This window comes from Carassius auratus, chromosome 24, assembly GCF_003368295.1.
Source record: "Carassius auratus strain Wakin chromosome 24, ASM336829v1, whole genome shotgun sequence".
In the NCBI taxonomy this organism is placed as follows: Eukaryota; Metazoa; Chordata; class Actinopteri; order Cypriniformes; family Cyprinidae; genus Carassius; species Carassius auratus.
Window position 1 is genome coordinate 22,228,520 of NC_039266.1, and position 26,888 is coordinate 22,255,407.

General features: G+C 37.7%; 1 protein-coding gene and 1 long non-coding RNA gene across 2 annotated transcripts in view; both read right to left on the reverse strand.

The window, feature by feature from the left end:
- The window catches only part of LOC113042719 (uncharacterized), a 40,763-nt gene extending 20,072 nt beyond the window's left edge, over window positions 1-20,691 (reverse strand). The window contains exons 1-41 of the mRNA XM_026201735.1: window positions 20,632-20,691; window positions 20,408-20,447; window positions 19,994-20,202; window positions 19,665-19,808; window positions 19,429-19,585; window positions 19,299-19,326; window positions 19,097-19,199; window positions 18,744-18,836; window positions 17,080-17,143; window positions 16,875-16,973; window positions 16,692-16,795; window positions 16,434-16,572; window positions 16,045-16,163; window positions 15,802-15,951; window positions 15,532-15,702; window positions 15,144-15,453; window positions 14,973-15,058; window positions 14,631-14,836; window positions 14,352-14,475; window positions 14,111-14,247; window positions 13,773-14,028; window positions 13,421-13,663; window positions 13,163-13,339; window positions 12,937-13,082; window positions 12,668-12,758; window positions 12,195-12,584; window positions 11,948-12,074; window positions 11,736-11,854; window positions 11,455-11,651; window positions 11,193-11,376; window positions 10,937-11,102; window positions 10,719-10,843; window positions 10,303-10,611; window positions 10,014-10,217; window positions 9,629-9,925; window positions 9,431-9,535; window positions 9,248-9,343; window positions 8,944-9,078; window positions 8,610-8,626; window positions 5,507-5,544; window positions 5,182-5,387 (exon numbers count right to left, since the gene is read on the reverse strand). Of these exons, the coding sequence (XP_026057520.1) occupies window positions 5,182-5,387; window positions 5,507-5,544; window positions 8,610-8,626; window positions 8,944-9,078; window positions 9,248-9,343; window positions 9,431-9,535; window positions 9,629-9,925; window positions 10,014-10,217; window positions 10,303-10,611; window positions 10,719-10,843; window positions 10,937-11,102; window positions 11,193-11,376; window positions 11,455-11,651; window positions 11,736-11,854; window positions 11,948-12,074; window positions 12,195-12,584; window positions 12,668-12,758; window positions 12,937-13,082; window positions 13,163-13,339; window positions 13,421-13,663; window positions 13,773-14,028; window positions 14,111-14,247; window positions 14,352-14,475; window positions 14,631-14,836; window positions 14,973-15,058; window positions 15,144-15,453; window positions 15,532-15,702; window positions 15,802-15,951; window positions 16,045-16,163; window positions 16,434-16,572; window positions 16,692-16,795; window positions 16,875-16,973; window positions 17,080-17,143; window positions 18,744-18,836; window positions 19,097-19,199; window positions 19,299-19,326; window positions 19,429-19,585; window positions 19,665-19,808; window positions 19,994-20,194 (6,063 nt within the window). The 5' untranslated portion in view covers window positions 20,195-20,202; window positions 20,408-20,447; window positions 20,632-20,691. The remainder of the gene's footprint in view (window positions 1-5,181; window positions 5,388-5,506; window positions 5,545-8,609; window positions 8,627-8,943; window positions 9,079-9,247; window positions 9,344-9,430; window positions 9,536-9,628; window positions 9,926-10,013; window positions 10,218-10,302; window positions 10,612-10,718; window positions 10,844-10,936; window positions 11,103-11,192; window positions 11,377-11,454; window positions 11,652-11,735; window positions 11,855-11,947; window positions 12,075-12,194; window positions 12,585-12,667; window positions 12,759-12,936; window positions 13,083-13,162; window positions 13,340-13,420; window positions 13,664-13,772; window positions 14,029-14,110; window positions 14,248-14,351; window positions 14,476-14,630; window positions 14,837-14,972; window positions 15,059-15,143; window positions 15,454-15,531; window positions 15,703-15,801; window positions 15,952-16,044; window positions 16,164-16,433; window positions 16,573-16,691; window positions 16,796-16,874; window positions 16,974-17,079; window positions 17,144-18,743; window positions 18,837-19,096; window positions 19,200-19,298; window positions 19,327-19,428; window positions 19,586-19,664; window positions 19,809-19,993; window positions 20,203-20,407; window positions 20,448-20,631) is intronic.
- Window positions 20,692-24,121: 3,430 nt separating this feature from the next.
- Window positions 24,122-26,562, reverse strand: LOC113042658 (uncharacterized). The gene is made up of 4 exons (XR_003275606.1): window positions 26,400-26,562; window positions 26,209-26,252; window positions 25,038-25,157; window positions 24,122-24,961 (listed from the first exon to the last, which is right to left on the reverse strand). It is a non-coding gene; the product is annotated as an uncharacterized LOC113042658 (long non-coding RNA).
- Between the last annotated feature and the right edge of the window lie 326 nt (window positions 26,563-26,888).

The window sequence follows — 26,888 nt, forward strand, 5'->3', positions numbered from 1 at the left end:
GATTTCTTAACCTGTAATGAAAGGAAAAAAACACCACCATTAGCAACAACAAAAACAATAACAATTTAAAATATAGATTTTTTTTCCTGATTATTAAAGGAATGATTAGGTCTCTCTCTCTCTCTCTCTCTCTCTCTCTCTGCCAGACAGCCCCTCCCTACAATCCACACACACTGTCAGTCACCAAAGATTCACAGTCACCAACCCCCTCACACTCACACTCCCCCTCCCTCTCCCCCTCCCTTTCCTCACACAGACGGAGTGGCCAGAGTGAGATCATGTCAGTTGAGAAGTCTGACAGTTTTTTCTTTTCTTTTATCCATACAGTGTTGTAAAGTCATGAAACTATGCATATTTCCTCATAATGATTTGATCTCTGTATGAAAACATGCCTTGAAGTGTTTGGAAGCTGCAATTTAGGCATACAATACAATTAATGTTTCCCTTCTTACTGTCATTTCAAAAAATCACCACGTCAAAACCGTTCAAGCTAACCAAAATCCGTTCGCAATTTAAGTTCCTCGATGTTGTTTCTTCATGTAGTCAAAGTTTGGTGTGTATAGTGTACTTCCCATGTGAGGAGTATGCATTAATTCACAACTGTAAAATCTCAAAAATACACATTCAAATCAAAATAGCTGACTTCCTGTTGATCGTAGCTTATGACTGTGAATTAGAAAGTTGTCCGTCTTGATAAGAACAATTTAAGTACCGAGTTTGGTGTCTGTAGCTAAAACTAAATAAAATGCATTATTATTATTATTAGCTGTACACTTGCTAAACATTTTTAAATATAAACTTATGCAATTGTGTGTGTGTATATATATATGTATATATATATATATATATATATATATATATTAGGGGTGTAACGATACGCGTATTCGTATTGAACCGTTCGGTACGACGCTTTCGGTTCGGTACGCGGTACGCATTATGTATACCGAACGGTTCGTTGGAGTAATTAATTATATTTGAAAAAAAAAAAAAAAAAGAGAGAGAAAGAAATATAATGATATGCGTTCAACAAGGTAGCCCAATAACCCAAACAACGTAACAGGCAACGCCCCTGACACTCCCGAAGAAGAAAAAAACACCATCTTATATGTTTATGTTAGGCTACTCAGCAGGCGCTCGCTCACTCAGTACACGCTGAAGGCTCGTTGCAAAATAGCCAATGCGTTTAACAGACTAGAAATGAGAAGATCCCCCAATAACCAACAGGTCTGGTGTTTGGGTGCACTTTGGATTCCCTTTAAGCTATAATGGTGATGGCAAGAGAGTGGTGGATAAAAAAACAACGGTATGTCGCATCTGCAACATGAGAGGGTACACCAGCGGGATTACAAAAAAAAAAAAAAAAAAAAAAAAACCAGCGGGAATATCTGGGATATATGCGTCAGTACTATCTGGGAAAAGATGAAAAAAAGGAGAAACATGCACGCAGCAAACTATCCCTGCAGCATTTAGACACTATAGCTTACAGGGAATCCAACCCAAACACCAGACCTGTTGGTTATTTTAGGATCTTATATTTCTGGTCTGTTAAATGCATTAGACATTTTGCAACGAGCCTTCAGCGCGTGCTGAGTGAGCGAGCGCCTTAGGGGCCGTTCACATATCGTGCCTAAAAACGCATGGAAAACGCTAAGCGCGTCTTTCTCCTCCTTTCCAAAGCGCTCGGGCAGAAGCGCTCATGAGGTGTCTGTCTTTGCTAAGCAACAATGACGTGCTCTCTCCATGAGACGCGGAAATTTCAGCGAAGGATAAATGGATTTGCAGCTCTAAAAATCGCTTGCAGTAGCTCTGCTACTGAATTTATTTCAAAATTGCAATCCATATACAACTATGATCAGCTGTTCCTTCATCTTGGCTGAGCTCTCAACGTTGTTACGGGAAAGGATGAAGCTGATTGGTTGGTTCTTGTCACATGACCCGCGGTGCGCTTGCGGCATTCTGAAAAGTTGAGATGTTTTTACATTTTGCTGTATCTAAAACGTATCGAACCGAACCGAACCGAACCGTGACATCAGTGTATCGTATCGAACCGAACCGTGAATTTTGTGAACCGTTACACCCCTAATATATATATATATATATATATATTTATATATATATATATATATATATATATATATATATATATATATATATATATATATATATATATATTTATATATATATATAAATTCAAGTGTACAGTTTTCTTTTATTGCATCTTGAAATAAATATTTATGAGTTCTGTGTTTGTTTATTTTATTTTTTATTTTACATTTTTTTAGGGAGATTACAGCCTTTAATCTCCTCAAAATAAATGTGCATATAAACCATGAACAATTTAATTATAGCTGTATTTATAAAATGCTTACTAAAATATTAATTTTGGGAGAAGGCTATATAAAGCATGAACTGACTATTTACTAATGCTTAGCTAAGAATTGCAGCTATTATGAAGTGTTACCAATGCATTTACTAATGTTAACAATTGAGACATTATTTTAAAGTGTTACCAAATCCTTAAATAATTTAAAAGTGTTTTGTTATGATTTCATTAACCTATAAGCATTTGTGAAATAGTTCTGCTTGCATTAAAGCTTAGTCTTCATCTGTGAGCTGAACAGTTTTACTGTTACATCCTTGAGATTATGTAAATTCAAATAAATGTCATGTCACAGGGTGACAGAGGTCAGTATCAAATGAGTTTGAAATTATTATTTGCAGCACAAATAAGGTTTTTTAGGATTTTTTTTAATCCCTGAAACTGTCAGAAAAGGATAAGGCCTAAGATATTTCTTAAGATGTAATGATAACAGCACAATTAGCAACAACAACAAAAAAATAACTATTTAAAATACAGTTTTTTTTCTGGTGATTAAAGAGATGTTTAAGTCTCTCTCTCTCTCTCTCTCTCTCTCTGTCTGTCTGCCACTCAGCTCACACCCCTCCCCCACTCACACTCACACACACACACACAGAGTCAGCACACAGAGTGACAGAGTGAGATCAGATGTCTGACAGTTTTTTAATTTTCTTTTAATCATACAGTGCTGTAAAGTCATGAAACTATGCATATTTCCTCAGAATCACTGGTTTTCTAAATTAAAAATGTTTTTTAAAGGTTTGGAAGCTGCAATTTAAAAATACAAGACGATTAATGTTTCACTTTTTACTGTCATTTCAAAAAATCACCACGACAAAACCGTTCAAGCTAACCAAAATCTGTTCGCAATTTAAGTTCCTCGATGTTTTTTCTTCATGTAGACAACGTTTGGTGTGTATAGTGTACTTCCCCTGTGAGGAGTATTCATTAATTCACAACTGTAAAATCTCAAAAATACACATTCAAATCAAAATAGCCGACTTCCTGTTGATCGTAGCTGATGACTGTGAATTAGAAAGTTGTCCGTCTTGAAAAGAACAATTTATGTACCAAGTTTGGTGTCTGTAGCTGAAACTAACCCCCCCACTTTTGACAAAAGGTGGCGCTATAGAGTGCCTCCTTCACGCCCTTTTAAAAGCTTTTGCCATTGTCTAGCTATCAAGAATACTGATATGTGTTTTGAGTTTCATGTAAATCTGAGCTTGTTGTCTGCCTCAAACTCACCATAACAGAACATTCAAGTTTGACACGTTGCCATGGCAACACTATATCAGATATCAATATCCCCACAACAGATTTACATCGGCCGTGTTTTGTCATTATTCTGATGAAGTTTTAAGTAAATCGAGTAAAAATAAGATGCTGAATTCAAAGCATTTGGAAAATGACACACTTCCTGCTGCCAGTTGGTGGCGCTATAACGTTGACTCTTAATAGCCACATATATACAATCGGTATCATACAACGAACAAACCCATGAAGTTTGATCAAATTCAGGAAATGTATGTGGATGTTATTAGACATTTCCTGTTTCTCATTCCTCGCCATAAGTTCCATGCCTCGCCACGGGCAAACCGTTCGAGATATCAAAAATCCCCTCGCAATTTTTCATCCTCAATGTCTTGAGATCATGTTCACCGAGTTTCGTGGCGAACGGGTTGAAAACCTCAGAGGAGTATTTCAAATTCCAGAGCATGCTTTTTTTAAACAGCCCTGAATAGCTGACTTCCTGTTGGGCGGAGCCTATGACATAAAGTGTGAAAGTTGTTCGGCTCAATGAGATCTATAAGTGTACCGAGTTTGATATAAATACATGCAAGTGTGTGTGAGCTATGGTTCAAGAATTCTGACTGTCTTCCAGGGGGCGCTGTAGAGCCCCTGTGCCACGCCCGGGTCCCAGCCTCTGCGGCGTCCTGATGGCCGCAGATTCCAATGTGTGTGCCAATTTTCAAGAGTTTTTGAGCATGTTAAGGCCCCCAAAACACCCCGGAAGGTTTAATAAAAAATAAAAATAATAATAATAACAAGAATAATCCTTAGAAGAACAATAGGGCTCTTCGCCCCTTCGGGCTTGAGCCCTAACAAGAATAATCCTTAGAAGAACAATAGGGCTCTTCGCCCCTTCGGGCTTGAGCCCTAATAATAATAAACAACACAGAAACAAGAGGGTCCTCACACCATCGGTGCTCGGGCCCTAATAAATGATGACTTAATGTATGATGACAGTAGCAGAATTAATTTGGAAGGGTACAAAACCATCTTGGCTGTCCATATTCAAGAAAATGCCACAGAAAGTGCTTCATATTTCCTCAGGACAATGACCCAAAACACACTGCCAATTCAAAGAGTCAAAGAGTTTATCAGGGCTTAGAAATAGAAAGTCTTAGACTGCCAAAGAGAATCTCCAGATTTAAATCTTATTGAACATTAATTTCACCAGCTGAAGAGGAAAGGCATTAACTCCCCAAAACAATCAACAGTTGGAGTTGGCTGCATTAAAGACTGGAGAAAGCATTTGAAAGCATAAGACCAAGAGTCTGGTGATGTCTACAATTAACAGACTCGATCACTAAATAACATCTTAAATAATCTGCCTTAGGTTCTTCTGTCCCAATACTTATTCTCACAGATAATGGGATGAACTTTAAAACTTTTGTCTTGGCTACACAACAAAGCAATTTCGTCATTACTATCCCAATACTATTGGAGGGCACTGTATGTATTGTACATATATCTTACAACATTAATTAAAATCCATTTGATTATTCACAATACAATCGCTGAAGCTTATTAAAACTTACCGTTCCCTTTGAAGTCTCACAGGTGACTTTATCACCATCTCGACTGACAATAGATGCTTTAAGATACTCCTCTACAGCATCAGGAACAAAACATTCTTTCTTCATGTCAAAGGGGCGAGTTTGGGCCTCTAGACGCTCTATGTCCGACTTCCTGAGGAATGGAGCAGCTGCTCCAAACTCTGCCATCTGGGAATCCCCCATCTTTCACCGATCTGTTGGATTACAAGTTAGTTTTATTTGACATGATAAGTTTTCAAATTGTGTTAATTATTTCAAATTATCAAGTAAATAAGCATGATCTTAAGTAGGAATAAAAACTACTTACTTCCACTATTATCTTCTTCAGAGACGGATGGTTCAAAGCTGTATTTAAACACAAAAGAAAGAAAATGTCAGCATTGTCTCATTTCTATCCTGACTACCAAATACTCAAACCTAAATGACTGCAAATAAGAAGCAATAGTACCGGACAATAAAATTCCTCCTTTCTATTGTAAAGTCAGAAATACTTTGACAATTGACTACAACATTAAAGTTAGTTTCTTGTTGGAATCGCTCTTCTCAACTTACCGCATGAAAAGAAAGATAACGATGACACAATTGAAAACGTGTCATGTCTCCTTTTATAATGCAATTGTTCCTCTAAATATGGTTGTTGGCATCACACAAAGTGACCTGCTCGCTCAGTTTGGTTAGGAAGGATGGGTTGGGTATTCTGTGGAAAAGTGGGGGGTGGTTTAAAGTAGGATTGAATGTCTTTCATGTAAGACTCAGGGTTAATAACATTTGAGTTTCTAAAAAGTGGATGATAGAAACATAATTGTATCATCATATAAACCAGAAAAGATTTTACTCACGCTCAAATGTTTGAAGCAGTGAACACTTCAAATTTAGAGTTTAAGTCGCAAATGATTGTGTCAAACAGTTTACCTTAATACCTACTTGGTAAAAACCCAATGAATAGTTTATTAAATGTACATAACATACAGTGAAACTGTATTCTGGGTAATGTTTCGATACCTTTATCGAATGACAAAATATAAGCAAATGGCCAGGTACAATTTTGTATAAAATACATTGGAAATCCAAAAGTTATCCGTCTCCAAATCTCATATTTTTTTATTTAACCGTTGTCTTCTTTAGAGAGATTAGATCAATTCTATAGGCACCGACCAGTCCTTTGGTTTCCACTAGAGGCGTCATCTGTTTAACAGTTATTGGATGGACCTGGTCAAGGTCAGTGTCTGGCTGGTGTGAATATTTCAGCTTGCGCTGTACCAGTGATGGAGCATTTGTCGTCTTCCCTGTTCACTTGAGCATACAGATATTTCTGTGACATTCCTGTTGAGTGCCTTTCCTTGATTGAGAGGCACAGCTTGCATGATCTACCCGACTACATCCACCGACAGACAGCAAGTGACCTTTCTCTAGAGATTCTATTCATAAGGCATTCGCTGCTTTTTTATATACACTTCTCCCATTTTTTTATTTTTTATTTCAAGTACAAATATGTATTCAAATTTTGGGACCTGTAATATTTATCTCATTAAACTAATAAGCTGGTTCAAATTGCAGAGCCGCTTTCCAGCAGTGACATTTGAGCACTAGACAAGACATTTGGGTCAAGACATTAAGACTAACAAGGAGAAACAAGAAATGTGTGATGAGTGTTAATAACTCGCCCGCTGCCATAGTGTTTAATAGTCTGAAGGGTGTTAATTATGAAACCCACTGAAGACACTTTCTAAGATCTCCCTGTGAGGATGAGAAGGATTTACAAACGGTCACACTTGAGTGTAATTATTACGCTTAGGAAATGAAGAAGCTGAAAAAAATTACAGATACCCAAGAGAAATCATTAAGAAAGTATATGAAAGTCCTTTGGTTTATGTTCATGAACTGGATTTTACCTTTGGACAATTAACCAAACCTGTTGGCGTCAATCAAACTAAGATATACCTTTACCTCGGCTTCTGTGACTTAGAAAAAGAAAACCGTGTGAAATTCTTCCCGAGTGCTTCTGGCCAATTGAGGACAGCTCTGCCCACATGTTGAGATCTGGCGTGAAGCAGGTGCTCCATGCACATAAATAAGAGCATCTAGTTATAGATGTTGGCACACTTGTTGGCTGCATTGACTTTACTGATGTCCAACACAGGGAGAACAATGTGCTGCTGGTCACAAGGTGTCTGATATTTTATACCGACTGAAGAGCTTTAAAATATTAGGGTTTATTTTTCCTTTCTCTTTTTGGTAATAAAATAAAGTTCAAATTATGCCAATAAAATATATTCCAATTGTTCGCAATTTGTCACCATTTGTCTTCAAATCAAATAAAAGATCAAATTTGAAGATATTGCATTGTTAATTATCTAAAAATAACCAACTTCACCATATTTCCACCATCACAGTAAAAACTGTCAATAAGCAATTAACTCATTGAAGCCTTAAAATAACATACATCCTATATGGTATCATTTCAAGGGGCAGAATAGTTGGTTTCCTCCCCTTCACTTCTCCATTCTCAGCTGTTCAGGGTTGACTCCACCTTTAGTCATCTGCCTATCATTGACCTGCTCATCACCTTGAATTACTTATACAATTCCCAGTGTGCACATACAAACACACACACAATTATTCTGCCCTAAATTATCTAGATAAGTAAAGATTAATTTGGTATTTAAAAGTAAGCCATGGGGTTTTTCATTTTCAGATGCAAGGCCACAAGGAAACTGATTAAGGTAAGAAATCAGCTGCAAATCAACTGAAGCATTTGTATTTGTGTTCACACGTTTTGTTAAATCTTCATGCATTTTCATCAGTAAGTGAAACCTGCTTTAAACTTGAGTCATTACTGTCCTTTAGAGCTTCTAAAACCTAACCTGAGATATTCCAAATGAGGAATGTTGTGCTCTTCCAATTGAAAGGTAAAATTTCTTTAGTTGATCTTTTATTCAATGCTTTCAATTCAATCATTCAGTCAATGAATGTGAATGGAACAGAACCATAAATTACTGAAACAGTACGTCCTCTTGTGACATACTTTATATAATCATATTTAATCACTTAATAAGTTTAGTTTAAAAGCACAAAAATTCTGAGGATTCATTTAAGGCATGTTTTCTGTTTTATAATAATCTAAAGCTTTTAGTTTTGCATAAGCTTTTTAATATACTTTTTTTTATTTTTTTGTGCTTGATTTAAGCGTTTTTTCCCCAAAAGGTAAGTCTTAATAATCCTCTAAAGTGGTATGATTCACCCAATGTATTGAAGGCAAATGCAAAAGCATCATGTTAAAAAAACAACAACAACAAAACAATAGCAGAGAAGCAGGGACTTAACTTGCACATTCATTTTATTCTACAGAACTACAGATAATGAAATCACACTGAACAAGCCTTTTAGAAAGATCGATGCGAGAGCTTCACTCTTCATCGTGCCCTTTCTGTGAGAGGAAGAGACATGAATGAGGATATTTGGTTGAAGGTATTTTGTTGCTTTCTATTTTCAACTGCAAAAAAGTTATTTATTGTTCATTAGACTTTTTGGCATCAGCTCTTAAAAAAAACTAACTTTGGCAAGGCAAGTGTTAAGACAGTTATCGTGGCCAAAAAAAAAAATATATATATATATATATGGGTGTGCATTTAATAATAATTTTGACTTATTAAATTTTGAACAGTTTTTTCTCACCATAATTTCAGAATAAAATTAATCCAAATTTTAATTGAGCTTGCTGGTGATGACTGTGTATTGTGTCACCTTAGATCCAGTGTCACGGCTCTTGGCTCTCAGCTTGTTGACCTGAGATTCGGCAATATCTGCCCTCTCCTCCGCTTCATCCAGCTCATGCTGAAGCTTACGGAACTTGCCCAGGTTAGAATTGGCCTGCTCCTCCTGAACAACAATATATTGGGGTTGATAAGAGTTTTGGAATGTTTTGAAGACCCAAAATCAGATGAAACACACTTTTTTTATGAACCAATTTATATTAAGGTGTTCCAAATTGTAACAAATTTGGAAAAAATAAATACAAAAATTATAAAAATAATTATCATAAACATACCGCCTCCTCAGCAGCTCTCTTGTAGGACTTGACCTTCAGCTGGAGTTTGTCCACCAGATCCTGAAGACGTGCCAGATTCTTACGGTCTTCCTCAGTCTGTAAAAATGGTACACAGTGAATGTGTGAAAATTATATTTATGGTATAAAAACAAAGACATTTATTTGTTGGTGAGAGTAAGTGACCTGGTAGGTGAGCTCCTTGATGCGTCTCTCATATTTACGGACTCCTTTCACAGACTCGCTCGCCTTTCTCTGTTCCAGCTCCACCTCATTTTCCAGCTCTCTCACCTAAGAGATGTGCAAGATGGTTAGCTAATCAAATCAAATAAGTATTTAAATTACAAGAAAATAAATATGTTTATATAAACATCAGCAGCTTACCCTGGCTTCCAGTTTCTGGACCTGCTTCTTGCCTCCCTTCATGGCGATCTGCTCAGCTTCATCCAGACGGTGCTGCAGGTCCTTGATGGTCTGCTCCATGTTCTTCTTCATGCGCTCCAGATGAGCGCTGGTGTCCTGCTCCTTCTTCAGCTCTTCTGCCATCATGGCAGCATCAGTGATGGCCTTCTTGGCTTTTTCCTCAGCGTTCCTGCACTCCTGCACTGCCTCCTCAACCTCAGTCTGAAGCTGAGTATTATCTCCCTCCAGCTTCTTCTTCTGATTCAGCAGGCTGGTGTTCTACACATAGACAATATTGACATTCATATAGTCTCTAGATGATATTGTGAGGGTTTACTGGTGTGTATCTAGTACAGATGTGTCATACCTGAGAATGCAGGAGCTGGACTCTCTCACTGACGTCCAGCAGTTCCTGCTCAGCCAGTTTCCTTCCTCTCTCAGTCTGTTCCACCAGAGATCTCAGCTCATCCAGTTCAGCCTGCAGCAGATTGTTGCGTCTCTCCACGATGGCGATGTTCTCTTTGAGATCATCATTACCACGCAGAGCGTCATCCAGCTGCAGTTGGGCATCCTGTAACGGACACATTTTTCATATGAATAGACTGCAGAACTTTATAAGATTTCATTTTGCTTTACAAATTGTTGGTAAAACATACCTTGAGATGTCCATGAAGACCCTTGAGTTGCTTCTGGGCTTCTGATGCCTGTCTGTTAGCCTGGCTGAGCTGAATCTCCATCTCATTGAGGTCTCCCTCCATCTTCTTCTTCAGTCTGAGAGCTTCATTCCTGCTGCGAGTCTCTGATTCCAGTGAGCTCTGCAGAGTATCAACCATTCTCTGCTGGTTCCTCTTGGCTTGCTCCATCTCTTCATCTTTCTCAGTCAGCTTACGTTCAATATCAGCTTTGATCTGATTAAACTCTAGTTGGGCCCTCAGGATCTTACCTTCCTCATGTTCAAGAGAACCCTGTCAGTTAATGAGAAATTTTTAATCAAGAAGACTTCTCTGGTTCAACATCTTAAATATCAAGTATCTAATGGCAACATAAATTTTACATTACACAATCAATATACCTCAGCCTCTTCCAAAGCTGCTTGAATTTCAGCTTTCTCCTGCTCCAGCTGCTTACGAACTTTCTCTAGTTCATGAATGTTCTTTCCACTTTCACCAATTTGTTCAGTGAGATCAGCGATCTCCTCTGTTTAATATGCAAGGTAATAATGGTTAATACACAAAAAGTCTAGATAAATATTCCATTTATGTGACGTAAAACCTTTGAGTGAAATTTCACCTTGGAGGTTCTTGTTTTCTCTCTTTATGGTCTCCAGATGATCCAGCGACTCCTCGTAAGAGTTCTTCAGTTTGAAGAGTTCAGTGCTCAGAGATCTGGCCTCCTTCTGGGAGCTTTCCAGCTCACTCTGAGACTCCTCATATTTCTGCTTCCATTCAGCCAGGACCTTGTTCAATAGATTATTTGATTAGCTACCATAGGAGCTTGATGAATACTGAAAGATTATTTATCCACAGAGTAAGTGTGTTTAATTCACCTTGTCAAAGTTTCTTTGCTTCTTGTCCAGAGCAGCGGCAGCAGCATTGGATCTCTCCACATCCACCATGAGATCTTCAATCTCATTCTGCAGCCTGTGTTTGGTCTTCTCCAGTGAGGAGCATTTGGCATTGACGGCTTCCACAGCTTCTTCTGCATCTTGCAGACGCTGAGCCAGCTTCTTCCTGAAAATAGTCGAGGGAATCATTACTTTACAGTAATTTTTAGTAATTTTAGGTTTGTAGGTGTTTCCTATTTCTTACTTGGCATCCTCCAGCTCCTCAGTCCTCTGGATGGCATCAGTTTCATACTTGGTTCTCCACTGAGCCACCTCAGAGTTTGCCTTGGACAGACTCCGCTGCAGCTCAGCTTTAGCTTCCTGCTCCTCCTCAAACTGCTCCCTCAGCAGATCAGAGTCATGACGAGCAGATTGAACTGCATGGGCCAGGGCATTCTTAGCCTATGAGGATTGAAAATATCCTGTCAACTGTGCATAAAAATGCAATGGAAAAGTTAGTAATAAATATCTAAAAATAAAACAAACCTTGACTTCCTCCTCTAGTTGTCTCTTAAGGTCCTCAATCTGCTGGGTGTAGGACTGCTTGCCTCTTGTTAGCTGTGAGACCAAGGAATCCTTTTCTTCCAGCTGTCTAGAAAGCTCCCCTAGATACAAGTATAACTATTGCATTACAGAAAGCGTGCGTGATTTGGGGTATTTATCTAACAATACATGATAAAATAATCTTAAGTAAATACCATTCTCAGTTTGTAGCTTAGCTTTTTGCATGGTAAAGTCATTGATGCTGCGTTGTCCTTCTTCATATTTTGTTCTGTATTCTGACATCTGGTCTTCAAGGGTCCTGCACATTTTCTCCAGGTTTGCCTGCATATATATATATATATAATTAATCAAATTGAAGAAACTTAAAGCGTAATTCTTGGGGACACCTGAAGCGATGAAAAGCAATAAAAAATGTCTAACATGAAGACAAGAATTTATCACCTTGGCCTTAGCAAGCTGCTCCATGTTGGAGACCACATCGTCCAGTTCCAGTCTGAGTTCACTCTTCTCTTTCTCCAGCTTCTGCTTCACTCTCTGAAGGTTGTCAATCTGTTCTCCCAGATCAGCCACACTGTCGGCATGTTTCTTCCTCAGTGTAGCAGCGGTAGCTTCATGTTGTAGAGTGGACTCTTCAAGATCTCTACGCAGCTTCTGGAACTCAGCTTCACGTTTCTTGTTCATCTCAATCTGGGCAGCAGTGGCTCCACCAGCCTCCTCCAGCCTCTCACTGATCTCCTCCAGTTCTCTGGACAGATCAGCTCTCTGTTTCTCAACTTTGGCTCGAGCGGCTCTCTCAGCCTCCAGCTCTTCCTCAAGCTCTTCAATGCGAGCCTGGTAATGTGAGGAAAACCAACATTACAGCTAGCATTCTTAACGGTTCAACTATCCAACTTTTAAAGAATCATCAAGTTTACCTGCAACTCCTTCAGTTTCTTCTGAAGTTGGGCTGCCATTGCCTGCTCATCTTCAATCTTGCTACTGAGTTGACTGATCTCAAAATCTTTCCTGTGTTTCAGAATGTTTTAAGTTTAAACGCCATATAAGCAACAATGGCTATATCCATGGCTCCATTAACAGCATAATTTCAATACATCATTTACAATAATATATGATTTCTTAAGAAGCAGTAACTTTTACGAAAATATGTAAGTAACAAGAATAGTACTGATAAAGTACAACACACTTTTTAATCCTTTCTTCCAGTTGTTGTTTGTCATTTTCCAGGTCCATCAAACTCTCTTGGGTCAACTTTAAGTCTCCCTCAAGCTTCCTCTTAGCTCTCTCCAGATCCATACGAAGTTTCTTTTCCTGTTCCAGGGAACCTTCAAGCTGGAACAACAAAACAAAGTATTTTATTGAGCAAATATTTCATGGTTCATTCACATCAGAAATGTCAACAAACTACTCACATCATCCACTTGTTGCTCCAGCTTGGCTTTGGCTTTGGTGAGTGTGTTGACTTTGTCTTCCTCACTCTGGAGATCATCCAGCGTTTGCTGATGGGCCTCCTGCAGAGCTTTCTTCTCCTTGGTCAGCTTAGCAATGATCTCATCCAAAGCTGCCATCTCTTCTGTCAGGTTTTTAACCTGTAGATTCATGCCATTGTATCAAGAAACTCTTAACGCACCATTTTTGCATCTCTAACATGTTCAGAGTTGAAAACAGACCTTGTTCTCAGTTGCATGTTTCTCTTTCTCCACTTTGGCCAGAGTGAGCTCAAGATCATCAATGTCCTTCTTGAGCTCAGAACATTCATCCTCCAGCTTCCGTTTCTTGGCAGTCAACTCAGCATTCATTTCTTCTTCATCTTCCAGTCTCTCTGTCATTTCTTTGACTTTAGCTTCAAGCTGGATCTTGTTTTTGATCAGACCCTCGCATCTCTCCTCAGCATCGCAAAGATTGTCTTGCTCCTGTTTATTTAGAGATTTTTAAAATAATAATTTTATCTGCATATCTTTAAAAACCTTTAGTCATTAATATGAACACAATCACAAACTCATCAAAATCGTTTAAACTCACAGCTTGAACTTGAAGTTGTAGGTCGTTCTTCTCTTGGAGAAGAGTAACCATCTTTTCTTCAAGCTCCTTTCTGCGGGCTTCGGATTTGGCGTAAGCCTCCTTCAACTTCAGGAATTCTTCCTTCATGTTGGCCATTTCTTTCTCCGCTTCAGCAGATCTCAGAAGAGGCTTGATCTTGAAATACAGCTTCATCCAGGGCCAATTCTTGACACCCATGAAGGCACGCACGTTCCACTGGATCACCAACAAAGAATCTCTGCAATATAATGGTACACGTTAATATTTTAAAACCAATTAATACTGTTAATCTCAAATTCATTGAGTGTCTGATTTCTAACCTGCGCTCAACAATCTTCTGGAACTCAATTCTTGAGAGAATACCACGAGCTCTTGCTTGAATCCCAGTAATGATGAGAGCAAGACGGTCATCTCTCATCTCTTCAAGAGTACCCAGCAGACCAGCCTTGAAGAACACCTTCAGAGAAATATTTGATATTTGATCAAATGAGAAAAGAGAGAGTGGCAAATCGTGTGAAAATCGGTTTGATCCAGACCATTTTTAAACATGTTCATTCATACCTTAGTATGGCCAAACTTGTACTGGTTGTGATCAATGTCCAGAGATCCCAGTAGTTTTTCTGCTCCTTTCCTGCTGTCAATAAACTGTCCCTCAGGGATAGCAGCAGGGTTTAGGATGCGGTATCTGTCACAGTCAGAGTATTAATTGAAATAAATTAATGCAGTTTCTTATCAATTATTTTGAATATACTGTACATATTTTACCCACATGTTACCCATTGTACATATGATGATTAAAGAAAAACATTAAAGAGAATCTGCAATCCAAATTAAATATACCTCTGCTTGAAATCTCCATACAGGATCCTGTTGGGGAATCCCTTTCTGCAGATTCTGATGCCCTCCAGCACACCGTTACAGCGCAGCTGGTGCATGACCAGAGGATTCTCCATCGCCCCAGGAGTCTTAGTCTCATTGGGGATGATGCAGCGCACAAAGTGAGGGTGAGTTGACCTCAAGTTGGTCATCAGCTTGTTCAGGTTCTCCTGTGGATAGATGTTATCCATCACTCATCCCATATACATTTAGGTTGTAGTCCTTGTTTTAAGATATTAAGAAACCAAGTCATATTAAAATATTAGTTTCATTATGACTCTGTATAAAAGGCACTCTATATGTTACCCTGTGAAGGGCAGATACTGTCTGGAAAGAAGAGCCCTTTTTCTTCTTCTCCTTTCCTTTGCCACCTCCTCCGCCGCCCTCCGCTGGTGTTACAAAAAATATGTATGAAAAATCTCAAAAAAATAAAAAAATCTTGTTTCTACGATTCTTTCTCATTTTTCTGCAACACACCTGAGTCAGCACCAGCATATCCAGCAAACAGGTTCGACAGCAGTTTCATGGTGGATTTCTGATAGAGGCCAACAACCGTCTCATTTAGAGGGTCCTTGTTCTTCACCAGCCAGTTATTGATGTTGTAGTCCACAGTGCCAGCGTAGTGAACCAGGGAGAAATGCGCCTCTGGTTTACCCTTGACAATCCTGGGCTTCTGGAAGTTGTTGGATTTCCCCAAATGGTTGTCATAAAGCTTAGCTTTGAATGTTGCATCACTGGCTTTAGGGAACATGCACTCCTCTTCAAGGATGGACATGATACCCATGGGCTAAAATGAACAGAAATGAAATTATCTAAACAGCTTTATTGGACCAATACCTGAGATCTCTCAAATTTAAAAGCATACCTTTTCAATGAGATCAATACAAGCCTGTAAGTCCATGCCAAAGTCAATGAACTCCCACTCAATGCCCTCCTTCTTGTATTCCTCTTGCTCCAGCACAAACATGTGGTGGTTGAAGAACTGCTGCAGCTTCTCATTAGTGAAGTTGATGCACAGCTGCTCAAAGGTGTTGAACTGCAGGTGGAATATGTTAATATTCAGATATACTCCCAATGGCAAAGTAACAAAAAACTGAAGTTATTGAATAACAGTAATCAGTAGATGTAATCTTACATCAAAGATCTCAAATCCAGCAATGTCCAGCACACCAATGAAGTACTGACGAGGCTGTTTGGTGTCCAGGGATTGGTTGATTCTCACAACCATCCAGAGGAACATCTTCTCGTACACAGATTTGGAAAGAGCTCCAATAGCATAGTACACCTATCCAATATAATACATTAAAATTCTATAGAAAAACTTGTGTTTTTTAATGGTTATATTAATGGTGTAGGGATGTTAAGTAGTAGTCTCCACCTGCTGGACATTCTGTCCCTTGGTGACCCACTCATTCCCTACTTTGACTCTTGGGTGGCACAGAGCCTTGATGAGATCAGCAGAGTTCAGGCCCATCAGATAAGCTGACTTATCAGCATCTGTTGTTCCCAAAATAGAATAAGAATAGAATGGTTGATGTCAAAGAATCTTCCATTTGTCCACAAGCACACACATTCATGAGTATAGAAACCCATTGTCAATGCTTGCCTATGAAATTGTATCAATTAAATAGCTTTGTTACTCAAAAACTACATTGTATATTAATAATGTGGTGGTAATTTCAGGTTAGGCACACATGCACACCTTATACCAAGTATAGTTGTATATTCATTATATATATAATTTCAGTGTTTTCTCCTAATACTGACCCTCAGTCCCATCAGCCTCTGCCTGTTCCTCTCGTTGCTTCTGCTTGAACTTCATGTTCCCGTAGTGCATGATGGCACCAATCAGCTTGTAGATGCTGTTCTTCTCCTCTTGGGTGAAGCCCAACACATCAAACGCTTCCTGTAGCAAATATAATGTCTCTACTAATTAACTGCATTTCATTGCATGTTATGCAAACTTGATTTCCAAAGTTTGAGAAGTCTGTATCTTGAGATTTATAGATGTTTTGGATAACGCACATCTGTAGCCATCAACTCGTCAGCATCATCAATAGAGGCCACTTGCGTCTCTCCTTGAGAAATGAAGGCGTAATCGTATGGGTTCGCTGTGATCAGCAGCATCTCTGAGAGGATGAAATTATATTTTACAACTTTACCTCTCATCACTTGCAGTTTTGTTGCCAAAGTTGTGATTTTGCTTACCCAGAAGTTCTGGTTTTCTCTGAGACAGGATCTGGTAGAAGATGTGGTAGTCTCTCTCAGCTTTGAGCTGGAAAGTCACACGGGATTTCTCTAACAGATCTGTTTGTAGAAATGTAGAAATTAAGCTCTTACCATCGGCATCTTACCATCATTTTTCGAAATGGAAAAGTTGCTAAGGATTTACAAAGGAAAATGTTTTTCTTACAAGTCTCAATATCAGCAGAAGCAAGCTTTCCACTGGCAGCAAAGTGAATGCGAATGAACTTGCCCTGTTTAAGAAAAACAACTAAATGTCATTCTATTTGTATCATATCAGCATATTTTACGGTGTTCAACGAGCTCAACAAACTGCAAATGAAAAAACGCATGCAATTTTTCATCAGTTTGACAACACATGCTGCAAACTCACCGAAACAAGTGACAAACCTGGCAGGGACATGCTTATCAATGTCTACTCTGAAAGGTGAGATTTGTGTTTATTTTAACATCCTGATCATATGATGATTCCTATGATTCTTATGATGGAAAATCTGTAAAAATCAAAATACTGAGAAAATCGCCTTTGAATTTGTCCAAATTAAGTCCTAGCAATGCTTATTACTAATCAGACATTAAGTTTTGATATATTTACAGTAGGAAATTTACAAAATATCTTCATGGAACATGATCTTTACTTAATATCCTTATGATTTTTGGCATAAAAGAAAAATCGATAATTTTGACCCATACTTATTTTTTTTGGGCTTTTGCTAAAAATATACCCCCGTGACTGCTTTTGTGCTCCAGGGTTACAAATAAGATTATGAAATACTCAATTACTGTAACTTATGAATATTAACCATGGTAACCACAAATTAACCCTGGTTTTGCTACACTAACCATAGCTTACCCATGGTATTTGTACAGCTGTGTTTATATAAAATAGTAACCAATACAACAAAAAAACATGGTTACTATACTTTTACTATAATAAAACAACCAATTTTTACTATAATAAAACAACCAATTTTTACTATAATAAAACAACAATTTTTACTATAATAAAACAACCAATTTTTACTATAATAAAACCACCAATTTTTACTATAATAAAACAACCAATTTTACTATAAACCATTTATATAAAACAACCAATTTTTACTATAATAAAACCACCAATTTTTACTATAATAAAACAACCAATTTTTACTATAATAAAACCACCAATTTTTACTATAATAAAACAACCAATTTTTACTATAATAAAACCACCAATTTTTACTATAATAAAACCACCAATTTTTACTATAATAAAACAACCAATTTTTATAAAGGGAAATTAGCCAGCTTACTGTACATGATGTTTCACACCCTTTAAAACACTGCCATTGTTGTGTGAGCTACTTGCAATGCTTTTCTGTATTTGGTTGTGTTTTAAATATTTGTTGAACATGTGTTGTCAAACTGATGAAGATGTTTTCTTAGTCTGCTGGTGCTTTGGTGGCCCGGGCATTGGTGGCCTAATGGTTATAGAGTTTGGCTTGTAACCCAAAGGTCGTGGGTTCGAGTCTCAGGTTTGGCAGGGATTGTAATTGGGTAGAGTTAATGACCAGCACTCTCTTCCACCTTAAATGCCACGACTGAGGTGAGACCCTTGAGCAAGGCATCAAACCCCCAACTGCTCCTCAGGCGCATCAGCAAAACTGGCTGCCAACTGTGTGTGTGTGTGTGTGTGTGTGTGTGTGATGGGTTAAATGTAGAGCACAAATTCTGAGTATGGGACACCATACTTGGTCACACATCACATCACTTTTTCTATTTGCATGTGTTTTCTTAAGTTGCAGCATATTGAACTGTAATATTTTGAAACTAAAGGCAGATAAAACTCACAAAGCGAGACGAGTTGTCATTTCTGATGGTCTTGGCATTCCCAAAAGCCTCCAGAGCAGGATTACACTGGATGATTTGATCCTCCAGAGTACCCTAGAAAACAGACAGATAAACTGCCGATGGTAAAGAACAGAACAGGGAATATTTTAGCTGATGTTGTAGAAATATTTTGTGTTTTAATTATGTTCAGACAAACAGTGAACAGGTCTGAAAATCACACAGCACTCGTACAGGACTTCTAAAACAAATTCTAGTAAAAGTAAGATTGTACCCTGAAAGTATAAACTAGGTAATTAAAATCAATTGTTACTTCACATCCCTGATCAAGATCAGTGCATGGATTTGTTTCTAACCTTCTTATCAGTCGTCTCCTTCTTGCCACTGCCAGCAGCAATGCTGGCGAAGTACTGAATGACTCTCTTGGTGTTCACAGTCTTTCCAGCACCAGATTCTCCACTGTCAACATAAACCAGACTTAGAAATCTATTAAGAACTCATTCATAATGTAACAAATAAACTCCAAAAAAAATCATCTAATTAAACACAAAGGCTTACGTGATAAGAATGGACTGGTTTTCTCTGTCTGTAAAAGCAAAAATAAATGGTAATGCATGAACATTTAATTGATTTTCACTAGTTTCTGACATATAGCTTGTGCTGGTTTTGTACTGTCATGTAGATGCACCTGACAGCATGTATTGGTAGGCGTTGTCAGAGATGGAGAAGATGTGAGGAGGAGCTTCACTCCTCTTCTTTCCTCTGTAGGCAAGGACAACTTCCTGGTTGTACACCGGGAGCCACTTGTAGGGGTTCACAGTGACACAGAAGAGCCCAGAGTAGGTCTGTAAGAGATCCACAGCAAGTTTAGATCGGCTCATATGTGATGAGGTGAATGTGTGAGTGTTTTAAGACTTCGCTCACGTAGATCATCCAGGCTGCGTAACGCTCTTTGAGATTAAACAGCACAGCGGGCTCGTGCAGGAAGGTGAACATCGCCATGTCCTCAATTTTATCAAACTTTGGCGGGTTCTGAGGATGAACATCAGCCTCCTTCACAGTTACTGTCTGTGGATAACATCAGTGAAAATAGTGTCAGTGCATTGTAAATACAATTGATCTGTTAATTCGTTCTCTTTATGGAGAGGCTCACGTTAACAAAATTTAATTAGTTAAATCATCCCGCCCTTATTCTAAACACATCACTGAGCTCATTACGACACGTCTTTTAAAGTACAGAAATATGAACTTACCGTTCCCTTTGAAGTCTCACAGGTGATTTTATCACCATCTCGACTGACAATAGATGCTTTAAGATACTCCTCTGCGGCATCGGGAACGAAACATTCTTTCTTCATGTCAAAGGGGCGAGTTTGGGCCTCCAGACGCTCTATGTCCGACTTCCTGAGGTACGGAGCCGCAGGGCCAAACTCTGCCATCGCTGCATCCCCCATCTTTCACTCTGCTCACAAGAGCATACACAAGAGATGTTTTACATAGGAGTCTATTTAAGATGCATAAAAATAATTAAAGAAGAAAAAAAAAAAATTCAGTTTGAAATGCTAAAATCAGATCTAGTGTAGAAGACAGTCAGTTATAGATATAGACACTTGCTCTACACTTATTCAGACATTTATAATATGTGGCACCAAATGTGGGTCACTTACCTTTGTACTTCACCTCTTCAGAGACTGATGGTTTACTGTCCTAAAGACCCAAACACAAAATAAAACAGAATTGATTAACATCAAGCATTATCTCCTTTATAGTCAATAATGAGCAAAAGTGCCTCCTAAACAACATCCCTCTGTGCCTGATACCTAATCTACACCAAAGGCATTACTAGTGAGACCAGGCTGTCATAAAGTCTGAGGCATCTCTGATTGCTTACCGGTTGATGTACAATAGAAAACCTGTCTGAAGTCATTGACTCTCCACCCCTTTTTATAATGATAGAGGTGCTCTAAATATGGTTGCAGGAATTTTCTGAAGCATGTCCGTGTCTCAGTTTGGTAAGGATACATGATAGTCTGGGTGTCTGCTGGAGGAGGAGGCACCTTTATTTTGTAATTCATGCCAGTAAGGAACAATATGCTTTGCCATGATATGTACTTCCATTGAACTCGCTTGCTTTTCAAATGCTATTTTTTAAGGTGAGTGAATTCAGGAGAAGATTTTGGCTGCTGGCACAAATGGTGGAATGTGAAATACACTGAAAAGTTTCTGCTCACTACCAAAAAATAAATACATTTTTGTCTAGTTTTCCATTAAACATTCCTAAAACAAGGCATATTTACTTGAGACGCATAATGAAATTAGATTTTATGTTTTGTTTTTGCTTTTTATAGTACTTTTTAAAAAGTAAATGCCAATGGGGTGAAGTATTATTTTTCTTACCCCATACCATTTTTTTTTTATTGTTTTAAGGAAAAACCAGTACAATTTTGATGCATTCCAAACACTTTCAGTTAGCTTTTCAAGTAAATGTATCTTTATTCAAGAATTTTTAGGTTTTTTTTTTTTTGTTTGCACTGGACAACAAGACAAAAATACTAAGAAAATAATGTTTGCATTTTTTTTTTTTTACCATTGCACCTATGAACAAAGTGCTAATCTCAGTTCTTTGGATTAAAAAGGAGAATGGTTTTTACATCAGTTGGCAGGTGTTCGCTCAAAAAAGAATGCATCTCATTGTTTGTATCAACTGATCTGTACCTTGCTCAAGGACAAGCCAAGTGTCATTTCACTCTGTCCATCATAGATGCTTTTTATCCGCCCGAGCAGCCGCAGCTGAATCTATAAGGACAAGGTCAGTTTCCAGCTGGCGCGATTGCTTCACTCAGGCCTCATCGCTGACACGCCATTGTTCCTTTGCCTTCACACTTGAAGACAAAGATAACCTGTGAAATTCTTGCTGGGTGCTTCTAAATTGATTGAGAAGAACAGCTTGTGTGATCTCTAATACCAGCATCCATATATGTATGTCCACAGCAGGCCGATGTCACTGCCCAAGTTAATAAATGTATACACATCTCCTCAATGTGAACTTGGAGCAATGCCTATTTTGTCCAATTCTTAGCTTCTTTTAATATCAGCTGCATCAGAGTTACTAGAAAATTGGTCACTCAACTAGACACAATCAACCAATGCTGGTGCATTATTTTCACACTTTATTATTGAGTGTTTAGTTGCCAAATGTTGGTCGTTGGTTGAGTTCAGATGTGTAAAGGCTCTGCATAAAGTGCATCTTCATTCAGATTTCACTTTACAGTGTCCAACATTGAACACTGTTAATTGCTTGAATGGATAGTCCACTTACCCTCATCTTATTTCCATCTGTGGAAAACGAAAGAACGTATTTAGAAGTACAACATTGGACAAAACACTGAAACATTCTTAAAACGTTTAAAGAGAAAAAAGGATGTCAAGTTTGAACCATACAAGGGTGAGTTAAAGCTGGAAGGATTGTCATTTTTGGGAAAACGATCTCTACTACTGAACTAATGAGCTCTATAATCAGCTCTTTAAAGACATGTATACTACACAGCTTGCATTGTTTGCACTGAAACATATGGAGGTCTGTGACAGACTGTCAGTCATCCTCTTTACACCGTCTTTTTTGTTGTTCCACATTGTTTCCTTCCCATTGTCCTTGAGTACAAAGATAACCCTGTGAAATTCCTACTGAGCCTCTGACGAAATGGGAGTAACTGATGAGCGACACTGAGAACACATAAAGCAGATTCCTCGATTGCAAAGGTCTCCAAGCGCATAAATAAACGTCAAGTGGTACATGTTGGCACCCTTGCAAACCATATACATACTACTTAAGTTACATGCCCAACTCAGGCAAAACAATGCCGTCACAAGACAAGTGTTTATTATTAACCGACATGCAGCATTATATTGTGAGATGAAGCTTAAAGACAAACAGAGGAAATGGTCATTGTTTCCTTGGAATAAGTATTTATTCAGTTTGCATAAAGAAAAATTATGGTAACACTTTATTTTAAAGTCCTGTACTTATTATAGTATACTACATACTAGTAATAGCGAAGTACTAACCCTGAACCTAAACCTAACCCATGTAGTTACTTTATATTATCCAATACTTTCTTAGGTTTAAATAAAGGTTAATGCATGGACTGTAAAATAAAGTGCAACCAAAAATGAGTTCATTTAAGCAAATGAACAAAGATCAGTTCATATAAAATAAAATGTTCATGTGTTTTATTCTCGTTATACACCCGTTACTGGATGTCTGAAGGGGTCAACCCTTTTGTTACTTTTGGAGGTGTTTAATATATTTATTGTTTCATTTGTTTTGCAGGTCTGAAGTTTTATGCACTTGGAAGAAATGAAGATGCTTATCATAGTAGATGTTTTCAGCTTTATCTGACAATGATTTCTTTTAGTTTTAATAAGACACACTTTTGTCAGTGAGAGATGCATCCTTCATATTATTCAGTGAACAAACAGGGGAAGACACCATGATTCTCCAACCATCTACAAAATATTTATGATTCAAAAGATTAATTTATGCTTGAAAGATTCAATGATGTGGTAGGTGCCTTTTTTTTTCTCGAAGAAAATATAGCAAATGTTAAGTGTATTTTGTAAGCATATGTACATAATGTCAGTCAGGTAAAGTAATAATTATGCAAGTAATGAAATGCATGACATTTTATTATAAAAGCTTGGCAGTTTAACCACTATAATGAATTGGAAGTTAACTTTAGTGAATTCATCATATGCATTGAATCGGTAAAGTAATGCAAAAGGAATGCACTGCCAACAATCAGTTTCTTAATTGGTACATTTTTCAATTTGAATTTCAGGAAAAAGATGATTAAAAAAGTGCATAAATTATATTTACATTCATTTAATCTTATTTAGATTTTAGCGATGGCCAGTTGTTCAGGTTTACTTTGATTCTATGGATTTCTGTGTACATTTACTGATAGTGATTAAAACACAAGTTGGAGCATCTCAATTAATTTGTCTATAATTCCAGCTGGTAATCACTACCGTGCCATCATTGTATTTTTCCATAAAGTTAAACTTAAATAGTGTTGAACACCAATAATCTCTAATACTCGCATGTCGCATCACATTGCATATTGCAATTCAAATGCATCTGGTCAGTGGGTAAATTTGTAAAGATAAACCCATTTAAATCAAAATACATTTTGAATAATTTATCCAATAAACAACTTATGTGAAATCAATGAATGTAAATGTATTCATGTGTACATGATTTTCTCTAAATAGCCTGTATGTTCCCATGAATAGAAAAGTGCCTGCCAAATATCAAATAATGCACAGACCACAGGGAAGTTTTAATTTGCACGCTTTATTCTACAGGAATTAATGTCTGGACGTCAAGAAGCACAGAGTCAAACCAAACAAGCGTCTCAGAAAAATGACCGCTTCAAATCTTCATCGTGTAATCACTTCACTAATAAGTTTGATTTGTTTATTATTTCGAGAAGTTATACAGCAGAGGTCGCCAACCTATTGATTGCGAAAGACTGGTCGTTCGATATCATTATCATTGTCCCAGAAGCTCCAGAATGTAATATAAAAATAAGTAGAAATACATTTCATTCCTCTAGTCTTTGTGCTGTATTGTATTTATTTTGAAGTTATTTTCTGGATCTTCTGTGACAGTGATAAATAAAATACATCACATAGAGAGAGTGAATTTCCATTCATGTGTTTTAAGTCAGACCTGTATGTTCTTAAATCTTGAAATTATAAACTCTAATTCAAATCAAAAATGTGTTTGGATCATGATTCAAATTTGGCACATTTGACACGTTTGCTTGTTATAGAGCATATTAACATTAGGTAAAATTGCTAGTTTAAAAAAAAACGGGAATGAAGCATCATGATCAGTGCATCACTAATTAAAATGATAAATAAAAGGTCTCAAATTGGAAAGACAATCTGGGCTCTTTTTCAATCAGTTCTTCAATAGGTAGATCTCATCTTTCATAAAGGCTGAGATCAAGGATTTTGTGTTTAAAAAGGTTGGTGACCACTGTTCTAGTGTATAACTGGAGAAACTAGACCTGGTACATCTACACATCCAATAAACCTCAGCCTCTTCCAAAGCTGCTCGAATTTCAGCTTTCTCCTGCTCCAACTGCTTACGAACTTTCTCTAGTTCATGAATGTTCTTTCCACTTTCACCAATTTGACGCTGAGCAAGCTTCTTCCTTCATGAATAAACAGAATCAGTCAAATGTGTGTATGGTATACTACATGGAAAACCCAAATATTTCCTGTTCATACTTAGCTTCCTCCAGCTCCTCAATCCTCTGGATGGCATCGGTTCCATACTTGAAACTGCTCCCTCAGCAGATCAGCTTCATGAGGAGCATACTGAACTGCATCAGCAAGGGCGTTCTTAGCCTACAAGATATTAAAAATTAAAGTTTTCTGTTAAGGAGAACGGCCCAAAGCTGTAGCGTAAGGCTCTAGTCTCTTTGAAGGAGTGTGGGTTTGAATCCCACTGCTCTTAGAAGAGCTTACTGAGTGACAGCAGTTCAGTGATTAAGGTGAATTAAAGGTGCTGTAGGGAACTTTTGTAAAAAAAAATATTTTTTACATATTTATTAAACATGTCATTATGTCCTGACAGTAGAATATGAGACAGATAATCTGTGAACAAATCAGGCTCCTCTGGCTCCTCCCAGTGTCCTATTGCCATTTGCAGAAACTCCATCGCTCCCGGTAAGAAACAACCAATCAGAGCTGCGCTCCGTAACTTTGTTTGTGTTCAAAATGTAGAAAAATGTATATAATAAGCGAGTACACCATGAATCAAGCAGTTCTGTTTATTAACCGCTAGAGCGTCAAAAGTTACCTACCGCAGCTTTAATGTTGCACTGTGTTACTCTAAACTTGAGGGTTCAAGTGCCAACCTCAGTTGTTTCTGGATTCATCAGAGGCTTAACATATTCATCAGATAACCATATAATTTGTGCAAAGTTAGAAAAGCTAAATAATATATATATGGACTGGGGAAAATGGGAAAACCTCTTCCAATTTTTTTTATTTTAGTGATATATCCAATTATTTTCTCATGAATCTGTTCCAACAGTTATTCCCCAAAATGATGTTCATCTAATGTAGTGAAGAAAATAAACAAGAGTTCAACTTGAATATACTCTGTCTCTTTAAAACTCAAAGGTGACACATTGAAGATGAAAAAGTGCAAATATTTAATAAAATGGTAAAATAAAATATATTTTAAAAAATTAGATTAAAGACTTTTTTTCTTGAGGCAAAAAAAAACCCTAACCCTAATTATATCATGCATATTTAAAGGTTATTAAAAGGTGCTTCAAGCCACAATCAGTAATTTCACCCTTGTTAATGAAGCAGTATTGCCATAAACCACGAGCAAATTTCATTATCAAACACACCACGACCACAGAAACACGAATATGAGGCGCATTACCTCTGACAGCCACCAAACCAGAAAATATTACTGCAAACGCTCCCCTAGAGCCAGTACAGTCAGAGATAATGGTTAAAAATCCATCATCGTGAATTACAGGTATTAGAATCTCATTATGATTCAAAACAATAATAATAAATGAAAAAAAGAAAGACTTCAGCTTGCTTGGTGACTAAATAGCTGCATATTACCTGTTCACAAGTTGAAAAGCTTGAGGGAAAGTTGAATGGCCGAAGCAGAGGATCCTCTCAACAGTGTGACCTTCCTCTCTTTTATAAAACCACTATCCATCTAAATAAGGGAGCTGGCGCACTGTTATGCCAAACTGCTGTTGTGTTTGGTTCAGCTGAGCTAGGGAGGGATAAGCATGGTTTTTTATACACACCAGTCATTCCACCACTACCAACAACATCCCAAAGACATATAACTTTTGGCATGTCTGCAACAAAAAGCGGCTGGAATGTAAAGTTGCATTCAAATTTGGGTATTTATGGAGTGATTTATCCAGGCACATGCAACTAAACAAGTTTGAAATGTGATCTGTGAGACAATGGGTTCAGATGGGTTGAAGGTCAATGAGCGACAGATGAAACGGTTCCTTGCATCATTGGCGCAGGATCATCTCCTCATTTGTCCTGGGGTACAAAGATAACCCTGTGAAATTCCTGGAAAGTGACGCC